At 42.5% G+C, this 19393-nt stretch overlaps 4 protein-coding genes across 5 annotated transcripts in view; 2 read left to right on the top strand and 2 right to left on the bottom strand.

Annotated features, from left to right (window-relative positions):
• Positions 1-2229: 2229 nt before the first annotated feature.
• LOC119646537 (60S ribosomal protein L13) lies at positions 2230-3761 on the bottom strand. The gene is made up of 4 exons (XM_038047008.1): positions 3676-3761; positions 3061-3323; positions 2469-2774; positions 2230-2383 (listed from the first exon to the last, which is right to left on the bottom strand). The coding sequence occupies exons 2-4, from the start codon at positions 3301-3303 to the stop codon at positions 2273-2275; spliced, it is 660 nt and encodes a 219-aa protein (XP_037902936.1). The 5' UTR covers positions 3304-3323; positions 3676-3761; the 3' UTR covers positions 2230-2272.
• Positions 3762-4013: 252 nt separating this feature from the next.
• LOC119661017 (splicing factor 3B subunit 5) lies at positions 4014-4414 on the top strand. Its single transcript, XM_038070168.1, has one exon. The coding sequence runs from the start codon at positions 4137-4139 to the stop codon at positions 4392-4394; it is 258 nt and encodes an 85-aa protein (XP_037926096.1). The 5' UTR covers positions 4014-4136; the 3' UTR covers positions 4395-4414.
• Positions 4415-11211: 6797 nt separating this feature from the next.
• LOC119656186 lies at positions 11212-16363 on the bottom strand. Its single transcript, XM_038062540.1, has 2 exons — positions 15671-16363; positions 11212-11720 (listed from the first exon to the last, which is right to left on the bottom strand). Exons 1-2 carry the CDS (start codon positions 16221-16223, stop codon positions 11479-11481), a joined length of 795 nt encoding a protein of 264 aa, XP_037918468.1. The 5' UTR covers positions 16224-16363; the 3' UTR covers positions 11212-11478.
• A 369-nt stretch (positions 16364-16732) lies between these two features.
• Positions 16733-19393, top strand: part of LOC119647241 (stress-activated protein kinase JNK) — a 107264-nt gene continuing 104603 nt past the window's right edge. For both annotated transcript variants that reach the window (XM_038048106.1, XM_038048104.1), the window contains exon 1: positions 16733-16927. The gene's annotated coding sequence lies outside the window, so the exon portion shown is untranslated. The remainder of the gene's footprint in view (positions 16928-19393) is intronic.

Genomic DNA, 19393 nt, shown 5'->3' with positions numbered 1-19393 from the left:
TGGCTCACTATGAATTTGAGGAATTTATTAGAATAGATGATAATGTTGCCGTGTGCGCCTTAGCTACTGAGTAAGAGATTCTTGCAGAAGCTGAAAGTAACAATCGGAACACTGACGAAGGAAACGAAGACTAGGAGGACCATCAAGAGCAGTTTCAACTAACAATATGCAAGGCTCTTAACTCTAGAAGTTTTACAAAAATTTGTTGCCTTTAACGACCAATTTAATACTAATGATACCTTGAGATACCTTGAGATTCAGCTTAAAAAACCAATAGCTTTAACAATGAAGTGTAATCTATGAACTGAACTGTAGGCCCTTCGTATTTATCATAACAAACTTCTTTATTTCTTATTAAAATCGATTGAATGTCTGTCTGTCTGTCTGTCACACGCACTTTTCTCCAAAACGGCTAAACCGCTCCGAACGAAATTTGGTGGACAGATGGGAACTATGAAATCTCACGCATACAGCGAGTGGCATAAATTTAGGTTGAGTTTAGCGGGGGGGCGGATATGGTCGTGCAGGGTATCAAATGAAAGGTTTCATTAGTACTTTCCGAAACTGGCATAAGTTTTGAAGCGAATTGCAAAGTGCGTGTGTAAGTAGTCAAAATGTACGCACTTAAAGTGAGACAGGACTCATTTTCGGAAATTACCGATCGGTGCAAACCCATGTCAATCGCGGATATTCTCATTTCAGACGTGATCAAAACGTGTCACACACTATCGCAATGCAACATCTTCGTGCGCTGATACGTCGATCACAAAGAATACCAGTTGTGGAATGCAACTTCTTCCAGGTTGCGTTAATGCGTGAAGCAACTTCATTACGGAGTTCTCCATTGGTTGATAGCATTGACTCGAGATATTTAAATCCCTGAGTTCTGGCAATGACAGTAAACTGAGCCTCGAGATATTTAAATCCCGTAGCTCTGGTAATGGCAGTAACCTGCCCAGAACTGAGCGATTTAAATATTTTGGGTCAATGCTATCAGCCAATGGAGAACTGCGTTATGCTCCTCACGTAGGGAAACAAAAAGGCTTTTATACCTGAAGCGTCAAGCTTCCGGTTTCCCGACTTGTTTCACACTTTATTTGAAAACAAGTTCATATGCATAACCTATACCCATACTACAAACATACATATGACTACTTGTGTATATGTATTGTTTATCACACTATTGGACATAACGTCCGAAGTCTACCTGAATAGGTTTAAATTCTAGCAATGTAATGCATCTTGTCACAAATCAGCGACCACAATGCACCGGTTTAGAGACATTAATATTGTCTTTTTAGACTGGCCGATTTGTCTCCAGATTTAAACCACCTCAAATACCTTTAGAATAGTCTTGATCACATCCGAAGTGAGGAAATATGCGATCCATATGGGGTTGCACCGATCATGGAAAAATTGCGAAGGCGTCTTCGATGGTATAGTCATGTAACTCACGTTTCACTTGCCAAGATGGCTCTGAACCAAGCGACCAAAAGACCGACCGAAAAAACGGTGGCTTCATACACTGAATGTTGACTTGAAGGCCTCGCGACTAAATCCAGATCAGGCTTTTGATAACCGGCAAGCCGACCCCGCATGTGAACAGGACAAAGGTTAAAGAAAAAGAAATCTTTAACCCTAAAGGGGTGCTTAAAAATACATAATACTTTTGGCCAAGGCTGTTTAGTATTAGGTGCCAGTAAGTTGCTACGGAAATTGCAGTCGCCACAAATCAGAAATTGAATCAAGTTAAAAAAAACAGATAAATTAGAACCCAATACGATGCCAGAATACCTATAAGAGAGCGGCACCTCAACGTGTTCTGACGGATCCTGCCTCACTAGTAAGACAAGCAGTGGGCACAAATCGATAAAGTCACAATATCCAACCAGAAATGAAGAGAAGAAAACTTTAATTGTTTTGTTGGTGCACTAAGAAATAACTTTTTCACTACCTCGTAATCAAGACCGTATATGTTGTCATCCCAAAAGTGTTCAGCCAACGACCCGATAGCTCCCATTCTCGTCGTTACATTTATTGCACTTAAAGAGGCTGCAAAATACTAGATCCCGGGAAAGCAAGCTATCCAAAATAACACTAGAGGACTCAGCGCGAGAACGATCAAGCTAGAAAGGCAGTGATTGGATAAATGAATGTAACAACTGGGGAGGCAGTGCCGGTTCATCCACCACAGGGTGGCAATACTCAAAAACAAGCAAAAGCCTTATGTCCATTATAAAATTGTTTTTATTAATAAACAGTAAAGGTCAATTTACTTCTTAGATTTCTTTTCCTTTGGAATCTTGCCTGGATCGTCAGGGTTTTCTGCGCTTTCCTTGGCGCGCTTGGCACGGATTCCAACCATGCGAGCGTCAGTACGATGCTGCAAAGAGAACAAGGCAAAATTAAAAAAATATTCATAACTGAAAATTAAGCTACCGGAAAAACACTCATCCAGCGATACTAACCTTGCGCAAAGTAGCGAATGCCTTGAACTTCTTCTCCTCAGCAGTGACAGGCCTGACCTCAATTTCGGGCACCTCCTTGGTGATTGGCATGAGTTTGCCCTTAAGTTGGGTGGCCAATTTGGTCTCCTCAACGGTGGATTCACCCTTGGCGATCTTCTTCTCGTTCAATGGGAACAAGATCAATTTGCTGCGGTACTCCTTGAGTCGCTGAACGTTCCTTTGACGGGATTCAATGGACTTGTTACGGCGACGACGATCTACACAGATACCAATGGTACGAGCGAAGTTTGGAGAAATACCAGCTCCCTGAGGACAGTAAAGGGCTGATTAGAATTTCTGTAGAAAGCACTTGTTAGATAAAAATGGTTGAGTTGTTGGTCGGTGGTTCGTTTCCAAGGTAGTAGGTTTGATTGAAAAAGGTAAGATCATAAAACTCACTTCAAACCGGGTCCCTCTCAAAAAAATTAATAGAGACGTGAACTTTGCTTCCACTCACTATGAACTGAAACGGACCATCTTCTGGGGATTGGGCCGGAATCGATACTAACTACAATAACGACTGACAAACTCAACGCTCCGTTACGAGACTTACCTTCAATTCGTCAACAGTGAAACCACGTCCAAGACGTAGTTTTGTGTGGTAGCGGATTGTTGGGCAACGAACCACTGGGCGAAGAGGTCCGGCCGCTGGACGTGGGAAAATCTCCTTGGCCTTGCGGACGCGGTTCTGATGACGACGCTTCTTGCGGGCGGGTTGGTTGAACCACGTCTTGACATGCTTTTGCCAATATTTGTGGAAGTGAGCATTCGGAATCATATTATTTCCCTTACCCATTTTGGATGGTTTTTGTTATACTGTAAATATAAAACGGAGGTTATGTTACTACAAAATGTTTCTAAATACACCTCTTATATCTTATTAACGCAGTACATCCTGGTAGCCTTGCATGATAATCTGATTCACAAAGCAGGCGGAGGACACACGATATGGAGCGCAACCTCAGAGGAGTCTGACATTTCGCGTAGCCGCACACCACGTGGATAATATTTTACACTTTTTCCGCGAAAATGCACAAGCACATCACCAAGATTAGCATTATCCATCGTGTGTCCTCATATTTGCTTTATTCCAATTAGTGAATCGCATTTGTATATCATTTAAGGCCACTAAGATGCAAAAATTTATAAAATCTTGAAGAACACGAACCTTTTCCTCCAAAAGTAAATCGAAAAGGAGATGTGTTGCCCAATGCAAAATCTACAATGGAAAGATGGATGCCAATGTTCGAAACCATGGATTGCCATATTCAACTGTCTAGTTAATGATTTTAAATAACCACAATTACTCTTTTATTTCATTATATTGTTTAAATTCAAATGCAGCTAAACTATAAAGTGACCTATTTCTAAAAAAAAAATCAGCCTCTCTACAATTTCTATACTTTTGAGACCATTTTTTAAAATAACTTCTATTCCCAATAGTTGGCAACTATTACAGCGGATCCATTCCCGCTGCCAGACACATATGCCATTTAACAGTGTGCCGGCCGTCATATTTGACGTCCAATTGTTTAGGCTTCCGTCATTGACAGTAAGTTTTAGGAACTTTGTCCGTTCCGTTTACCTGAAAAGTTCTTAAAGCAGAGAGTTTTGGTTTTAATTCCTGCAATGGGCGATCGTTACAACATCCACAGTCAACTAGAGCATCTCCAAAGTAAATATATTGGAACAGGTCATGCGGATACAACGAAGTACGAGTGGTTGACAAATCAACATCGCGACTCGCTTGCCAGCTACTTGGGACACTACGATATGTTGAATTTCTTCGCTATTACGGAAAATGAATCAAAAGCGCGAATTCGTTTCAATATAATGGAGAAAATGTTGCAACCGTGTGGTCCGCCACCGGAGAAAACAGAGGAATAAAGTTTGTTTAATAATTAAAAGGTGTGTTTCTAATGCCAGATTGAAATTGGTTTGTCTGTCTTTTTTTTTCCCGCGGTTGAAATCATCCAAAGACACTGGTACACATGTTCCAGCGTGTGGGGTTTTTACTCACTAGAACAACCCCTTAACTCATGTCTTCTCCCCCCCCCGGAGCCATCACAAAGTATTTCGTCGTGGAGTGGACATGACTCTAGCCTCTCCCTTCGCCCATTGATTGCATTCACAACCGCTCCTTTCTCGCTTCCTCTGCCTCTCTTAATCTGCACTGAATCCGCACTACCATGTTCGCCGCATTCCAGCTCTCCTGGCATACAAACATTTTTCCAAATATATTTTCCAGAGCTAGTGCTCTCAATTTCTACTCTAGAAAGAGTCTTTCCTCAGCGAATCTAGGCCAATGAGAGAAAACATGCTCCGGGTCCTCCGGAATACCGTCGCAGCTGGGACAGGTTGGCGAGCTGTCGTGTCCCGTGAGAAACTGTGTGAATGCATATATCTCACCATGCTTTCTCTGTGTCCACACCTTGATGCTGGGAATCAATCTGTGGGTCCATTGGCTATTTTTCACCTGTTCCTACTGTTGTTGCCACCTGCTAACGATTCCTCCCTTTCGCGTTTTTCATTTGCCGACCAGAGGAAGAATTGGGTCTATCATAGATGCCTGCCATCTCATCGGCCAAAATGTCGATCGGCATCATTCCGGCTACTGTATAGGCCGTCTTGTCCGAGATGGTCCTATAACCACAACCACACCGCAAATCTCCAGTACTTCTTCTGAGGAGTATTACAGCCACATCTAAAGATGTTTGTAGACTGTAACCCCTTGTGTTCTCCTGAAGGGACAAACTCTGAATGATTTTCAGTAGGAGATCGGGACATCATTATATAATTTGCAGAGCTGCCTGCCTTCTGAATCTCCCCATCACAACCCTTTAGGCGATTCCACACGGATTTATCTCCGCCTCTGCGCAGAGTTGCTTGAATTAGTCCCTCTTGTTACGCTGTATAACCAGCTTCAGTTTTCTTCGGGCTTCCTTGTAAGCTCCCTGTTTTACCTCCTGATCAATCCTACCTATTGCTCTCTGAGCCGCTCGTCTGGTCCGATGGCACGCCGACCGAAGCTCTGACAATTCACTATTCCACTAGCAGCTGGGACTTCTACTGCGGAAAATTTAATGTCTCGGCATCGGTTAGTCGCATGCCTTCGCGTTAGACTCCGTAATATGGAGGGCACTTTCCGAGGCTATACCTTATATAGTGTCCTGCTCTAACTACACAACATGCATTTGGGATTCTTGTTACAATTTCAAGCAATGTGACCTGTTTCACCGTAACATCTGCATTGGCTAGACCGATCCACCTCACTTGTGCACACTCTCGCTAGATGTCCGCACGAGAGACACTTGAAGCATCTCTTCAATGAGATTTGCTTTCTAAGGCGATAAACTACCCATCCAATACGTACTTTCCAGACATCCAGCGGCTTCCGTGCTGCTTCTGCTGGCAGCTGGATGGATGTTCATACGCCTTTCTAAGGCTTACAATGGATACCTCCTGCAAGTCGTGCAGCTTGAACTGCTCTGCTAAGACAGTGCAGATTTCCGCCTTAGAAGTGACCTCATCTAGGTCCTTGCACTGTCGCGAGCTTATGCTTTTGAGCACGCACGGCAGCACTTTCCCCAAATCAATTTTTGACATAGCTGCGGAAGCCTTCGGGTTTGCTTTCTTCGGACCTTTTCAGTTCCAGCCTGAGATCTCCCTTTTGGTTCCTCCGGATCCTCCTTACATTCCCCTCAATTCTTTGAGATCCGAGTTAGCTTTCATTCTTCTTAGTATAGCTGCATAGGACTTAATACCCGTGCTTTCCTTCTCCCTTTTTGTCTTCTTTGGTCCAACTTCAGTCCATCTATCGTGTAACTTTTGAGACATCGGCTCCCCTGTTGTTTTAGGCGCTATTTTCTCGCCTACCGAGGGCTTAGGCCCCTTCTTCAAAGCGGGTGGTACGCCTTTTTGTTTTTCGGGAACCTGCTATTTTGGGTGTCCTGGATGTTCGTCTTCCTTTTCCCGAACCTCTTTGCCCATCAATCCCCATCAACGAGTATATGGTTGGGTATCGACTGCGTCACTGTCGAAGGAGTGATTTTACGGACCTCCTTCAAATTTTTCTCCTCTTCCCGCAATTTGTTGTATAGAACCCTGACTTCTCCCACCATATGCTTGATTGCTTGGTGCACGTTGTGTCTATCTTTGATGATTTCCGACAACTCAACAATTTTCGCTCCAAGGAAAATGAAGGATGACTCCTCCAGGTCAGACGTCTGTTCCAAAGCCTCCATTTTTTTTTATCAAATATAGTCATGTGGGATATGAAATCAAAGGTCTCGGTTAGTACTTCCCGGAGCCGGTCTTAGTTTTGATATTTGTTGAAAAGGTGAGGAGTGCAGGAAATCGAAATTGATCATTTTTTCATGGACTTATATAGTGCCTAGGGCACAATAGTTCTTCAAGGACGCGGTGCGACTTTCCCTTAACAGAATAATAATATATAGTGCCTAGACTCCAAAATAACCTGCATACCGATAAGTGTTCAAATAAAGTTAATAATAGTATATTATAATTTTTAGTAATTGACTGCACTTAACTTCACCTCAGAATTACCATATTATGTGGCAATGTACGCTATAACATAGAGCGAAAGTGGATATAATATATGCACATATTACGTGCTATTCCGTTCGAAACGTCTCACCATAGGATCTTAACAAGAAGAATTGCGAACTCTTGGCCGCGTTTGAGAAAAGAATCCTCGAAAGAATTTTTGGTCCACTACATGAGGATGGACGATTGCGTAGCTTACATAACGACGAAATCTATGAGCGATACCATGACCGTCAAGTTGTGGATAAAATCCGGCTCAATAGGTTACTGTGGGCGGAGCACTTAATCCGTATGGATGAGGATAATCCAGCCCGAAAAGTCTATCCTCATCATCATCAACGGCGCAACAACCGGTATCCAGTCTAGGCCTTCTTTAATAAGGAACTCCAGACATCCCGGTTTTGCGCCAAGGTCCACCAGTTTGACATCCCTAAAAGCTGTCTGGCGTCCTGACCGACGCCATTGCTCCATCTTAGGCAGGGTCTGCCTCGTCTTTTTTTTCTACCATAGATATTGCCCTTATAGACTTTCCGGGCTGGATCATCCTCATCCATACGGGTTAAGTGACCCGCCCACCGTAACCTATTTTATCCACCACCTGACGGTCATGGTATCGCTCATAGATTTCGTCGTCGAAAGTCTATAAGGGCAATATCTATGGTAGAAAAAGAAGACGAGGCAGATCCTGCCTAAGATGGAGCGATGGCGTAGGTTAGGACGCCAGACAGCTTTTAGGGATATCGAATCGGTGGACCTCGGCGAAAAACCGGGATGTCTGGAGTTCCTTATTAAGGCATGCCTATATCGATTGTTGCGCCGTTGATGATGATATTACGTGTTAGTTACTAATGGGACAAATATCCACTTAAATGTCTTTATAAAATAACTACACAAAGCCCTTTATCCCTGAAGCGATCAGCTTCCGGTTTCCCGAACTGTTTTGTATTTTCTGCTTCTTAATGCCAATTTAGGTATACTCTCTTCAATGTGTATGTAATCTCCGTAGAGGCTCCATAACGTCAGCTGTACATCCTTCCGTAGGCTTACAAGTCACGCCTAAAGAACCTACAAATGTCCGGAAGTAGGAAGGTGTTTGGGGTTCGGCTAGCCTGCCAGTTTCGGCTGTATAGGTTCGGCGATCGATTAAAAAACCATCCGGCGAGCTCGTTGACCTAAAAGGAAGTTCAGGCAGGTCGGTGTATGAGTAGCATGAAACGTGAGGCTGATGACCGCCATACGAATTTTATGCCCAACGCTTCTTATAGTGAGGGGAGCAGACTGAGAACTAAGATAATTGCGATTCATTGGACCGTTTTTTAATGCATTAAAGAAACCATGAAAAAACACCAAAAAAGTCTAACAAAGCTCTAATAATTTACTTTTTAATGATCCTAGTTTGCGAATGGTGGTATAGTCCACACGTTAAAATACCATTGATTTTTTTTAAAGATGAGTACAGCAGCGTCTAGCGTGACACTCGAAAAAAACATCTCTTCTGGAGATGCTGAACTACGATATCGGGCTGAGAAAATTGTTATGCAGGCTCAAGATATTAATAAATATATTGTGAAAAATTTGCATTTGTATCTTTATCCAGTTCTGTACCAAAAATTCCCATAAAAGCGAAAGACACGACTTTCACACGGGGTGACCCTTTCAATCTACTACATCTATGTGTTGAAACATATTTGGCCTGGGATTAACGACTGGTGGTTTCCAGGTGAATTCTTTGTTACTGAATTTTTCCACCATTTTTGTAATCCTTTATAATCAACATGAGCTTTATTTCCATTCTTCAGAAAATTTGTCTGAGTTTCAGGTGTAGCATGATATCATCCCAGTGAGATTTGAATCGCGACCTTCCGTACGACAGCCTTGTGAAAATCTAATAAAAGTCAGCGAAAATGACCGTGAAGGTCCGTCCGCAAATATTCATATATCCACCAAAGTGTCCCATCGACACGCACTGCTAGTCAGGCTCGGGAATGTGAGGGGTCCTTTGAACACTTCACGTCTCGTTATATGGGCACGTGGCTCCACACCGGAACCTGAAAAAGAATCATCGAGATATCGCGTGAATCTAGCGCAAGATAAACACGATTTGTGTATCTTAAGGCCTGGTTAATGTGAATTTTGCAGGTTCGAGAGGAGGAGGAGAAACGGGAGTTCTCAAATTAAAGATTTTGAATTCAGTTCAGTTCAGATTCGTTGAGTCTCCGTTCGTTTTGTATGGCACTGTACATGGCTACTAAATGATACTAGAGGGCAGGGTGAGCTGATACGCTGGTATTAACCTTAGAAGTCCGTTGCAAATAGTAGAAATATCTAGAAGTGATATTCGGATGGAATTTGGATAAGACAAGTGTTGCCAAGCCATTCGCAAAGATCATTGCGAGCCGCATTTAGGACATAGCTTTGGTGACCTCTACATTCAAGCTATCACCGAAACAGACTTATACAAGTACCTAGGAGTTCTACAAAGAATCCATCCTTGAGCTAGTGATCTGAAGGATGTTCTGCTGTTCGAATTCCTGCGAGGTGTAAAGCTGGTACTGAAATCGTATCTCTCGGGGAAGAATAAGATAAGCGTATTGAATGTATTCGCTATCCCTTCACTGGTTTATGTGTTCGGAATGCACGGAAAACATGTGAATTTCCCTTTGGCAGCCGTTTATGGAACAGATGGTGGTATACTGGGGAGCTCTTTGCTTAGATGGAGGGATTTATGTGCACCATTCAGGACGGCGTACTCGCCACCCGAGCCTTTAAAAAGCTCATAATGAAAAAGTGTGTGGTTCGGCGTTAGAGATGTTGGACCATCTCATTTCTGGCTTCACTGTAATGGCACCGGTACAATACAAGAATAGGCACAATGCTGTACATAAGGTGATTCGCCAAAACCTTGCATACAGATATGGGGTGACCACGGGAACATGCCCGGTTTACCGATATGAGCCGCAGGCAGTGCTTGATAGTTCTGCTAACAACAGCATGTATTAGGACCTGCAAGTTCTAACCGATCGCCAGATACCGCACAAAAAATTTTACGTGCTGTTAGTTGACAAGACGGGTCGCTCCGCGTATATTATTGATGCAGCTATCCTCCAATCTATTTTGTTTGACCGACGGTTTCCAATTTGGAGTCATGCAGCCTAACAACCATGACACAATTTAGGATATTTTAGCCGGCCGATTTTGATTGATTGATATTTGTTGACAATTTTAATAAACCTCTTTGTCTTCGGGTAGGCGCTTCACTGTCTTGTAAACAACCATTTTTCGAGGAAATCCTCCGAGATTTGCATTACATTTAGAAACCGGACTTTCTGCCCAATAAACGTATTCTACGGTATCAATTTGACATTTCATTAATTCATTTCATTAATCGACGCCTTTTTTAAAAAAGGGTTGACTTAAATTAAGGGATCATTCTCAGAAATTGCGCAGCCAATGAAAGTTGGCAAAAAATATAGTAATGTTCCTATAGATCTCAGGCCTCAAAATACTACCTATTCAGATATCTGATAAAATAATATACAGTGGAATCTCGAAAATTTGGACATCGATTATTCGTATTTCCGACAAATTCGTACAAATTTGCCGGTCCACAGAGTTAATTTTCTTTATTTTTCACTCCCGATAATTGGTAATTCAGATATTTAGATATTTTAGATATTTCGTACACAATCGTCAGTCCTTTAAACATACGGGTTTTTACTGTATATATAACAATATTAATAACAGTATATTACTATTTTTGGAAACCGACAAGAACTGACTCTCTCTGAGTTCCTTCTAGAATTATAGCGATAATATAGGCTATACTATGGAGCATCACACTGGCGAGTTTGGTGGAAATCCTAATATTATTAACAAAGTGATAGTAGATCAAATTCGTTATGTAAATTTACTACAACCTAAGGCAATATTAGTATCACAATAAAATGACTAGTCTGATATACTTAATACGAGCTTAGTACAATTAGCATCATTTTGAACCCAAACGTTTTTACACAAAAAGTTTACAAAACCTTTCATACCTGAAATCCTAAGCTTTCTGTTTTCAACTTGTTTTTAAATTTAATATTTAATTGAATGGCTTTGTCATTCACGTCTGACTTAATGAAAACACCCAACGTAGATAATATAATTTATATATTTCTGAGTAGAAAATAACTTGGTTCCTAAATATTAGAACATATGTATATCCAAGGCAATTTTTCGTGTTTTCTTAAAATCTAACTAAAAATATCCGCTACAATGGAAAGTTTACGTCACATTAATGCTAAAAACGTGTTTACACGCCATTTGTCTTTTTGCTTATCAACATTTTCATATCAAAGAGTAAAAATGAAATAATAATAGATAAATACTGCATACAGAGATAGATCAAAAGCAAATGAAGTCAACGACTGAAACCTTTCTCGAGCAATTCCTGTGTTGACTTTAGAATTTGATTTGTGTTAGCTGCAAACGATGCAATTATGAGATTATCACGTTGAACCTGCAATTTACGTTCTTCTGCCAAGAGGCGGGTCTGTTTCATCAGAAATTCTTCTTGCAGGTCGAGTTCAAGAGCTTTCAACTGCTGCATAAAGCGCCAAAATGATTTTTTGTAGCTACCTTGCCTGCTCGGGCTTTCTTCTCCTGAAATGTAGAAAAAAAATGCATTTAGACTAAGGCAGGAATGACCATAATGAAGTTAATACCAATTTGTCTTAAAGTTTCTAAAACAAGGTTAATGATAAAATTATCGAACACGAACCTCAGAAAATTTTTCTATACTTGTGTGCCTATCGACCGTACCACAATCACGACAAAATATCAAATTTTATAACTTCTATGCAAAAAACAGTTGCTTTTGGTGATTCTTTTCTCAACCATCTGCCATTTTATTTTCTTTAAACAGTAACGAAAAGACCTGCTCAAACTTTTAGAGACCTTATTCATTCAAGAATATATATTTAAAGTTTATATTATACAGTGTCCGACAAAAAAATGTTCGCACTACGAGTGTGAAAGAAAATCCAAGTTCAAAAGGGGTTTTTCGGGTTTATCATGAAGCTGGAGAATAAAGTTGTGCTTCATGTGATTGCGTGTGAAGTTCTTATTATTTATACCAGCAAAAGTTCTATTCAAAGAACATGGTGGAAAGGAAAGTTGAAGTTTTGAGGGAAAAGGTACGTTCGTCGAAGAATTGTGTGTTAATAGTAGAGTACAAAAAAAACGTCGAAAAAAACATATACGCAAACAATTTGTTAAATGATTTTTTTAAATGAAAGTAGATAAATAAGGTATCTTTAAATGTGAAATTAGAAGGAATTAATTTTCGTTTTTTTTTTTATTTTCGGTCTTTAGTATTTCATATGACCTCCTTTCGCCCTAATCACCTATGCAACTTGTGCGGACATCGATTAGTATAAATTTTCAATAAAATCGTCCGAAATTTCATTAAGCCATATTTTTTCAAAAGTTTTTTCTAGATTTACGTTGCTTGTTATCGATCTTGGTTGCAGTCGACGCTTCATGAATGCCCATAAGTTCTCTATGGGGTTCAAATATGGACTGTTTCTTGGCCATGGCAGCGACTGTATGCGAAACTCCTATTTCCAAGATCTTATCGGTAAATAAGAACCGTATTGAGGATAAAACAGATCAAAAATTTGATACGGGAAAAATTCACAGTACGAGTTCTACGACACGGAGCCGAATCGCCCTGAAACATTACTGCATCAAAGTGCTCATGCAGTGCTTCTACCGTCTGAACAACGCAATCTTCGATAACTTTTTTACTTTTTTGTATTGACAGCATCGCTTAGAAACGAAAAACTACCAATTCCTTTGGATGTTATGCATCCCCACATCATTACTGAGGGAGAATGGTGTGCAGTTCGTACAACACACTGGGAGCCAAATCTCTTTCCTTTTCTTCTTCGCACTGAGGACGCACAGTCCAGTCACGTCGTTCCAATGTTCAATTCAGTCTTTTTTCGAGCATAGCCTACGTTCAAATCGGTTTTTTTGCTGATCTTCAACCTCTGCGACCTAATTCATTCAACCATCGCTGCATCTTTCTCACACTAACTGACGCATTCTCCCATTCCAACAATTCATTACGTAATTGAGGAGTATTTGCAAATCTATCTCGCGAGGATGTTCGCTCTAATGACCGCCTGGCCCGGGAGTAATCACCTGCTTCCTCCCGGTCCCTTGTTTTCATTCCAGACTGCCTACCTCTCAACTGCTGAGCCTCAGTTGATTTTCTCGGACGTTCGTTACCCTTCCGTCTTGCAACCGTGCTTCTTTAGTAGCTACTCTGCGACTAGGGCTCTTTTAAACCATTTTAACGATAAAGAGGGGTGATCGATATCATGTGTGCGTTACTGTTGGCTTTTGACAAGTAGATATAAATCTCGCCGTCCCGGGTGTCCAGTTGTTTCAGATGTTTGTAACGGACCGATCGGGTAACAGCGATTGCTTTCTTTGCTAGTAGAGACGTTTTTTTCTCACGGGCATATGTACACCGACATTACAAAACCAAGTGTCTCGGCTACCAGGCTTAGATGACTCCGAGGGTTTGTGGCCGCTTTGTTGATCGGGGGCACTTTCGGTCACGCTGCTTCCTGAACGAAACCGTCAGCCATTTTTTGATTTTTGAAAGTTTGGATTTTCAAGAGAGAGGGAAGGAAACTCTAACACCGTTAAAAACTTGGGTCTGTTCTTTTTATATCGGAAAAATCGCAACCAATTAAAAGGTTGTAGCGCTTGAAATAAGATGTATTTTGATATCGTCATGGTAACGTTTAATTAGCCAGCCCCACCACTGAAGAGGGAGCTGGAGCAAAGTCTCTCCTTGTTAACACCATTGAAGAATTGTGGCGATAATCCCTTGTTAAAGTGTTATAGCGTCCTAAAAGGGCTTCTTTGGCACCATTAATAAGCTAAGGTGCAGGCCCGCAAGATGGTGTTTACCCCCTTGTATATCACGATGATGATGATGCTCTACCGCAAAAAGACTATATAAAGGATATTTCGCCGCATATTGCACATTATTGAATGCATTCTGCCACATCCGTCAACGCAACTGCGTACGTTGCTTTCAACGGAGAGTCGGTATGAACTCCGAAGTTCAAGGCCGATTTTAGCGGGACCGAGAAAAATTTACCGGTGGACAGCTGATCAACGGTCGGTGAACCGGCAACGGCACAAGAAGAGCAGTGGTATTAAAATTTTACTCGTTCGATGTCTCGCTCGTTTGTGAGAATTCCGGGAAAAGTGTTACCCGTGGAAAGATTTGAGATTTGGAATAGCTAAGAACGTCTGAATTTACGTTAATTGGATTATTCGTTTCTGAGGGAATGTGAGGCAATACGCCAGCCAGGAACAGGAGAATTTTGTCTCTTTTCAGCTGGAACCGAGAGAAAAGAGCAAGACTGGAAAGGCACCCGCAAGCAATGGTATTAAAATATTACCAGTGTGTAAAGACTTGGAAGTAAAATCACGAAAAATCAATTAAAACCCAATTGTCAATTGTGGAAATGGTGTCTTGGTGGTGGACCCAACCATTTTAAGGTCCATTTTACACAACTAGAGGCAACTTGGCCCGCTCTCCCGGCGTAGGGAACTTTCAGGTCAAGAACTCCTTTCACTATAGGAGCGAAGGGAGTTATTATTTCAGGGAACCCCTTGCCATCCGATCCCTTCACCGATCGACCTAAATCTTCTTCGCAACAAGAAGAGCCCGAAAATAATGGGCAACCCGACTCCATCTGTAGTGCTCCTCAGCATCTCTCTGATAATTTTGTCTGGTGGGAGGTCCCCTGTATCTGCATAAAGCGATCCTACACACCCACCCCGAAAAAAAGGTGTGTTCGTCGTCGCCCACCACTACAGAACACACAATAAGAAGATCGTACCTCCTTGTGCAGGTAGGACTGAAAACCGCTTACGATGGCATCCTTGTCAAAGACATCAGCCCCCACCCTTCGCGCCGTAGACTGTGTTGCTCCCATAAGGAGACGTCTCCTGGTAGATATAGTGCTCCCAACATTCGCCACCAGCCGACTCAAAGCCGAGATCCCAGTTGAATCCCATCCGTTACAGTTTTGATTTGCTCGAAGAAGCTCATTTTCGAGTCCAGCATTAAACTAAGGTAAATAACCGCTGGTCGGGATTCTTTTTCTGGTCAATATGACTTCGGTTTTTCCAGCGCAAGGCTGAAACCATGAACAGCCATCCATTCGCATACTTGTCGCATCAATATGCCTGTAAAACAGTGCGTCCGGCAATAAGTGCTGCAACGTCGTCTGCATAACCGACCAGGCGCGACTCTCCTGATATGTCGAGTTTTAGCAGATCCTAAGAAGCGTACCAGAGGTCAGGCGTTAGGATCACTGTGCTACTTCCAACGTGATCTCCATCCTCCTCTGGCCCTGGCCCTCGTCTCATAGAACAGGAAGCGGTCTTTCATATATATCCGCAAGTGATAGCCCGGAACATGGAATAATGCCTTGCCTCGGGAATAAGTCTCCGGGAGAAGGGTTAGAGCTTATACAATGGCCTCTATTAATACTGTAATAATTAGAAGTTTTTCTCACCTTTGTGGTGAATTTTCGTCTGCTCCACGGGTTCCTCAGCCTCATATGATATTTCCTGTGGTTCCTCCAAACATTGAACTATCTCCGATGGGTCTGTGCTATGATTTATCTCATTTTCATCTTCCATACGCTCATCAGGTTCTTCTAAAGAAGCGGTATTGTCATCCTGACCGCTCCCGCTTGGGCAAGGACTTGAACAGTCCGCCATCGACAACGGAGGAATCGGCACTTTCATCCCTGGATCGGCTTCCACCAGCTCAGCCACGTCGTCTCGGAATTCCGGGTCTTTCATCTTGTAAAACTCCGCCTTGTGATTGCGTTTGATGCAAATGTATGCCGACTTCATCTGGCTCCACTTGCTCTGTATCTGTTTCCCAGTTTTCATCTTAAATCCTCGCCGTCCCATTTCGATTTCCACTCGTTTGTAGATATCATTGATGGGTAAAGTTTTCTGCTCGAGTAGCTGAACAATGTTCAGATCCTTGAAGACACTTAGCATGCATTTTACTTCTGTCTTCGTCCAGAAGTTGCGCTTCATTTTTGGTCTCCTCATTGATGCTGGAGATTCATTGCACTTGGTACGGGGAAACTTTAGCAGACCTGCTACTTGTTAAGAGGAAATGTGTTGGGACTGGGGCTAATTAGAATAAAAGAAACAATAATGAGAAATGTCAATGAACTGTCAGAATGAGGTAGGGGTTTTGAGTTTCAGTTCTTCGCATGAGATCTATTGTGAATTCAATGCGACTGTTAATACCGGCGAAAATTAGACATTCTAGTGAGCAAAGATCCATGGAACCGCTTGATTGTCTTAGCCTTTTGGTGGTGAATTTGGATTAAATTATTCTATACACCACCAACTGCGTAGTTGTACTGACTTTTCCATTCTGGGGTGAATTTCAAGTAACCCACAGTAAATGCATAATTCCATCCAAATTGCTAGTCCATCCCCCTTCGCGACAAGCAGTTTAATATTTCCAAAACGATTTGAAACGTCCTCCCTTGGTTTGCACCTTGGATACGTCAAAGCAGTGCTAAAATGCACCAAACTCACGTTCAGTGGCGCAGTTGGGATTTACGTGTTCGTGTTGATTGTGTCTGGTATCGTTGCTGTAAAAGGTTTCTTTCGCGGACAAAAGTGTTATTTAAGTGTACCTGGAATTGTGCATAGTTCGTTCCAATTGGATCTGCTTGAACAGCAGAAACGAATCCAGTGGCCATTATTTCAGGAGCAGCGGTACTTAGTGTGGGAAAAAGGTTAGTGTGAATTTGATTTGAAGAAAGCTGCTGCCGAACGGGGTTGCAATCAATACTTGGGCAGTCGCTATTGCTGCTTTGGCCTGGGGCTGAGCGGCTCAGCGGCAGCGGCCGTCATCGCTTTTTAGCCGAAACGGCGGGAGGAGGCCTGAAAAGTGCTAACAAAATGTCATTCTGACAATGATGGCCGAACGTCGGCTTTCCATTATTTAACAAGGCGAGGTGTCGGCAAACGATGAGCCGAAAGATGAATGAAATTTATTAGAACTCCTGCTGCTTTCGAACGGCATCAATGTCGGATCATGTTTTTCACTGAATGGACTGAATGAACCAATGGATCAGCTGGCGATCTGTACCGCTGCGCGCCGCATTACATTTCGTGCATCTACCATTTGTCCTCACCGTCAGAAAATCGATTTCTTGGAGTAGCCGTCATGCGACAATGACCGAAAATCGGGACAGAAGCTGCTCGACAACACGCCGCTGTAGCCACAACGAAAAGGAGGCAATTATGTCTGTAGGCAATTGCAGTTAAAATTACCGGAATCCTGAAACCGGTAACCGTTTGTGCATGTGGTTTGCTTCCCTTGCGGGGGAGGCGACCTGAAGTTTGAAGTATTCGCCTTTCGCCCCCTCGTCCAGCACTTCCGTAGCAACTACCCCCACAGTATCATAGCCCACCCTCGCCCGTCCCCCCACTAATAACCCGATGATTTATTCTCCGACTCAATCCTCCGCCCGGGTGAACATTTCATTGTATCTCGAGGGTCTCTCATCCCCAAGTGGCAATCCTTTTCATTCAACTTTCAGTTTCCAACTATCGGCATGACTTTATACAAAAGAATCCTAACCGACTTCCTTGTTTCAAGCGGTAAAATATATGGCAAATCGATGTTCGATGTCTGAATGCTCGTTACGGAGGAATGCAGGGACGGGGGCCTCCTGACTCTTTGCTCCGTATCCTTTGTGAGGGGTCTTCTTGCCGTCTCCAGCGTACGTCATGCGGCACACCGCACAGAACCAAATAACGCATAACCGAACGAATTCCTCTCCATCTCGATATTGTTTCGGCTTGCGCTTGTCGGGGTGCCTGACTTTGCGTTCATGTGTCCGCCACCCTTCCTCCGGAATCGGACGTATTGGGAATGTATGCGTGTTGAGTGGCAAGTGCAGGCGTGGCCTCGTTATTGATTACTCACGTCAGGAGCAGGATAAAGGAATCCTTCCTCCCATGCCGCTTGGCGAGCGATTTTCGGACGACCCTCGCTTTGCGGACTGTACAGACAGTGACTTTTTGGACCGCAACAACACCCCAATGGGTAGTGATAGCTGTACACGTGAACTGAATGACGCTGTCCCCCTTTCTGTTGGGAACAGTATAATTTGTTGTTGCTTCTGTGTATTTCGATTGCGCTTTGGTGTAATTCTGAAATCCTTTTTCCGCTTCTTACATTTTCTACGTCAATTTGCCGGGGGTTATTTCTCATTGCGAGCGTCGAGGTGGTTGAGTGGAATTCAAGTCGACAAGTGAAATTGAAAGAGAGCAAACAGTGCAAGATATTATTTTAAGGACAGAGCAAATACCGAAGAAATCTCTTTGGATGTTGTAATATTTGCTTTTTTCCGATACTCTTCAACCATTGAATGGAACTGGTCGAATTTTGCAGTTGAGAATGAATGCTTTCCAACTGAAGACCACTTCCACATCAATGTAACAATTGAGAGGCAAACATTTCGGGCTCTGGCACAAGGAGGTCAAGTCAAGATCGTTTTATGAACATAATTCGGCGTGAATCTCAAATCAGGTCACTAGGGAAATTACCTCAAGTCGTTCAGATACGTTATTAATCCAAAGTGTCGATGATTAGAAATTTGAGCATTAAGACTATAAGCAGAATTCAAGAGCTGGGACTCTATAGAATGAATCGGTGTGGGTTTGTATAGTCTTTTGGATTGCATGGAGAAGAGAGAAAGAAAAAAGTTTCAGTTGAGGAGACGTAGGTTTCCCTCTACATTGACTGGAAAGGAAAAAAAAACAGACGTCTTGTAATGCTCTGTCACTATGCGGCGGATGTTCTACTTTGTCTTCTCCAGTCTTTCTCCTGTTCGGAGGAGGAATCAGAAATCTTGATCGGCTGTGTCAATTCGCTCTGCCAAAGGCCTGATGTGGATGCAATCGTGAGGCTTTCGAATCACCATCTAGCGTATAAAGCTAACGTTGTTTCTTTTCGATGATCGTGATCACACCATCGAAAACGCCTCTTTTCCAACCTTTACGGATCAGTGCAAATCCATAACAATCGCGGATATATTCATTTCGGATGTGACCATGGCGTCACTGGTCCAACACAACATCTTTGTCTCCAATAATGCAAGAAGCCATTCAGTATCTTTTATACACTCGGCAATACTGACAACTGGCGACTCTGAACTTTAGACGTTCCTTGATATGTCAATTACAAAGAA

This window comes from Hermetia illucens, chromosome 1 (genome assembly GCF_905115235.1).
Source record: "Hermetia illucens chromosome 1, iHerIll2.2.curated.20191125, whole genome shotgun sequence".
NCBI classification, from domain to species: Eukaryota; Metazoa; Arthropoda; class Insecta; order Diptera; family Stratiomyidae; genus Hermetia; species Hermetia illucens.
This window is presented reverse-complemented; position numbering and strand designations above follow the sequence as displayed.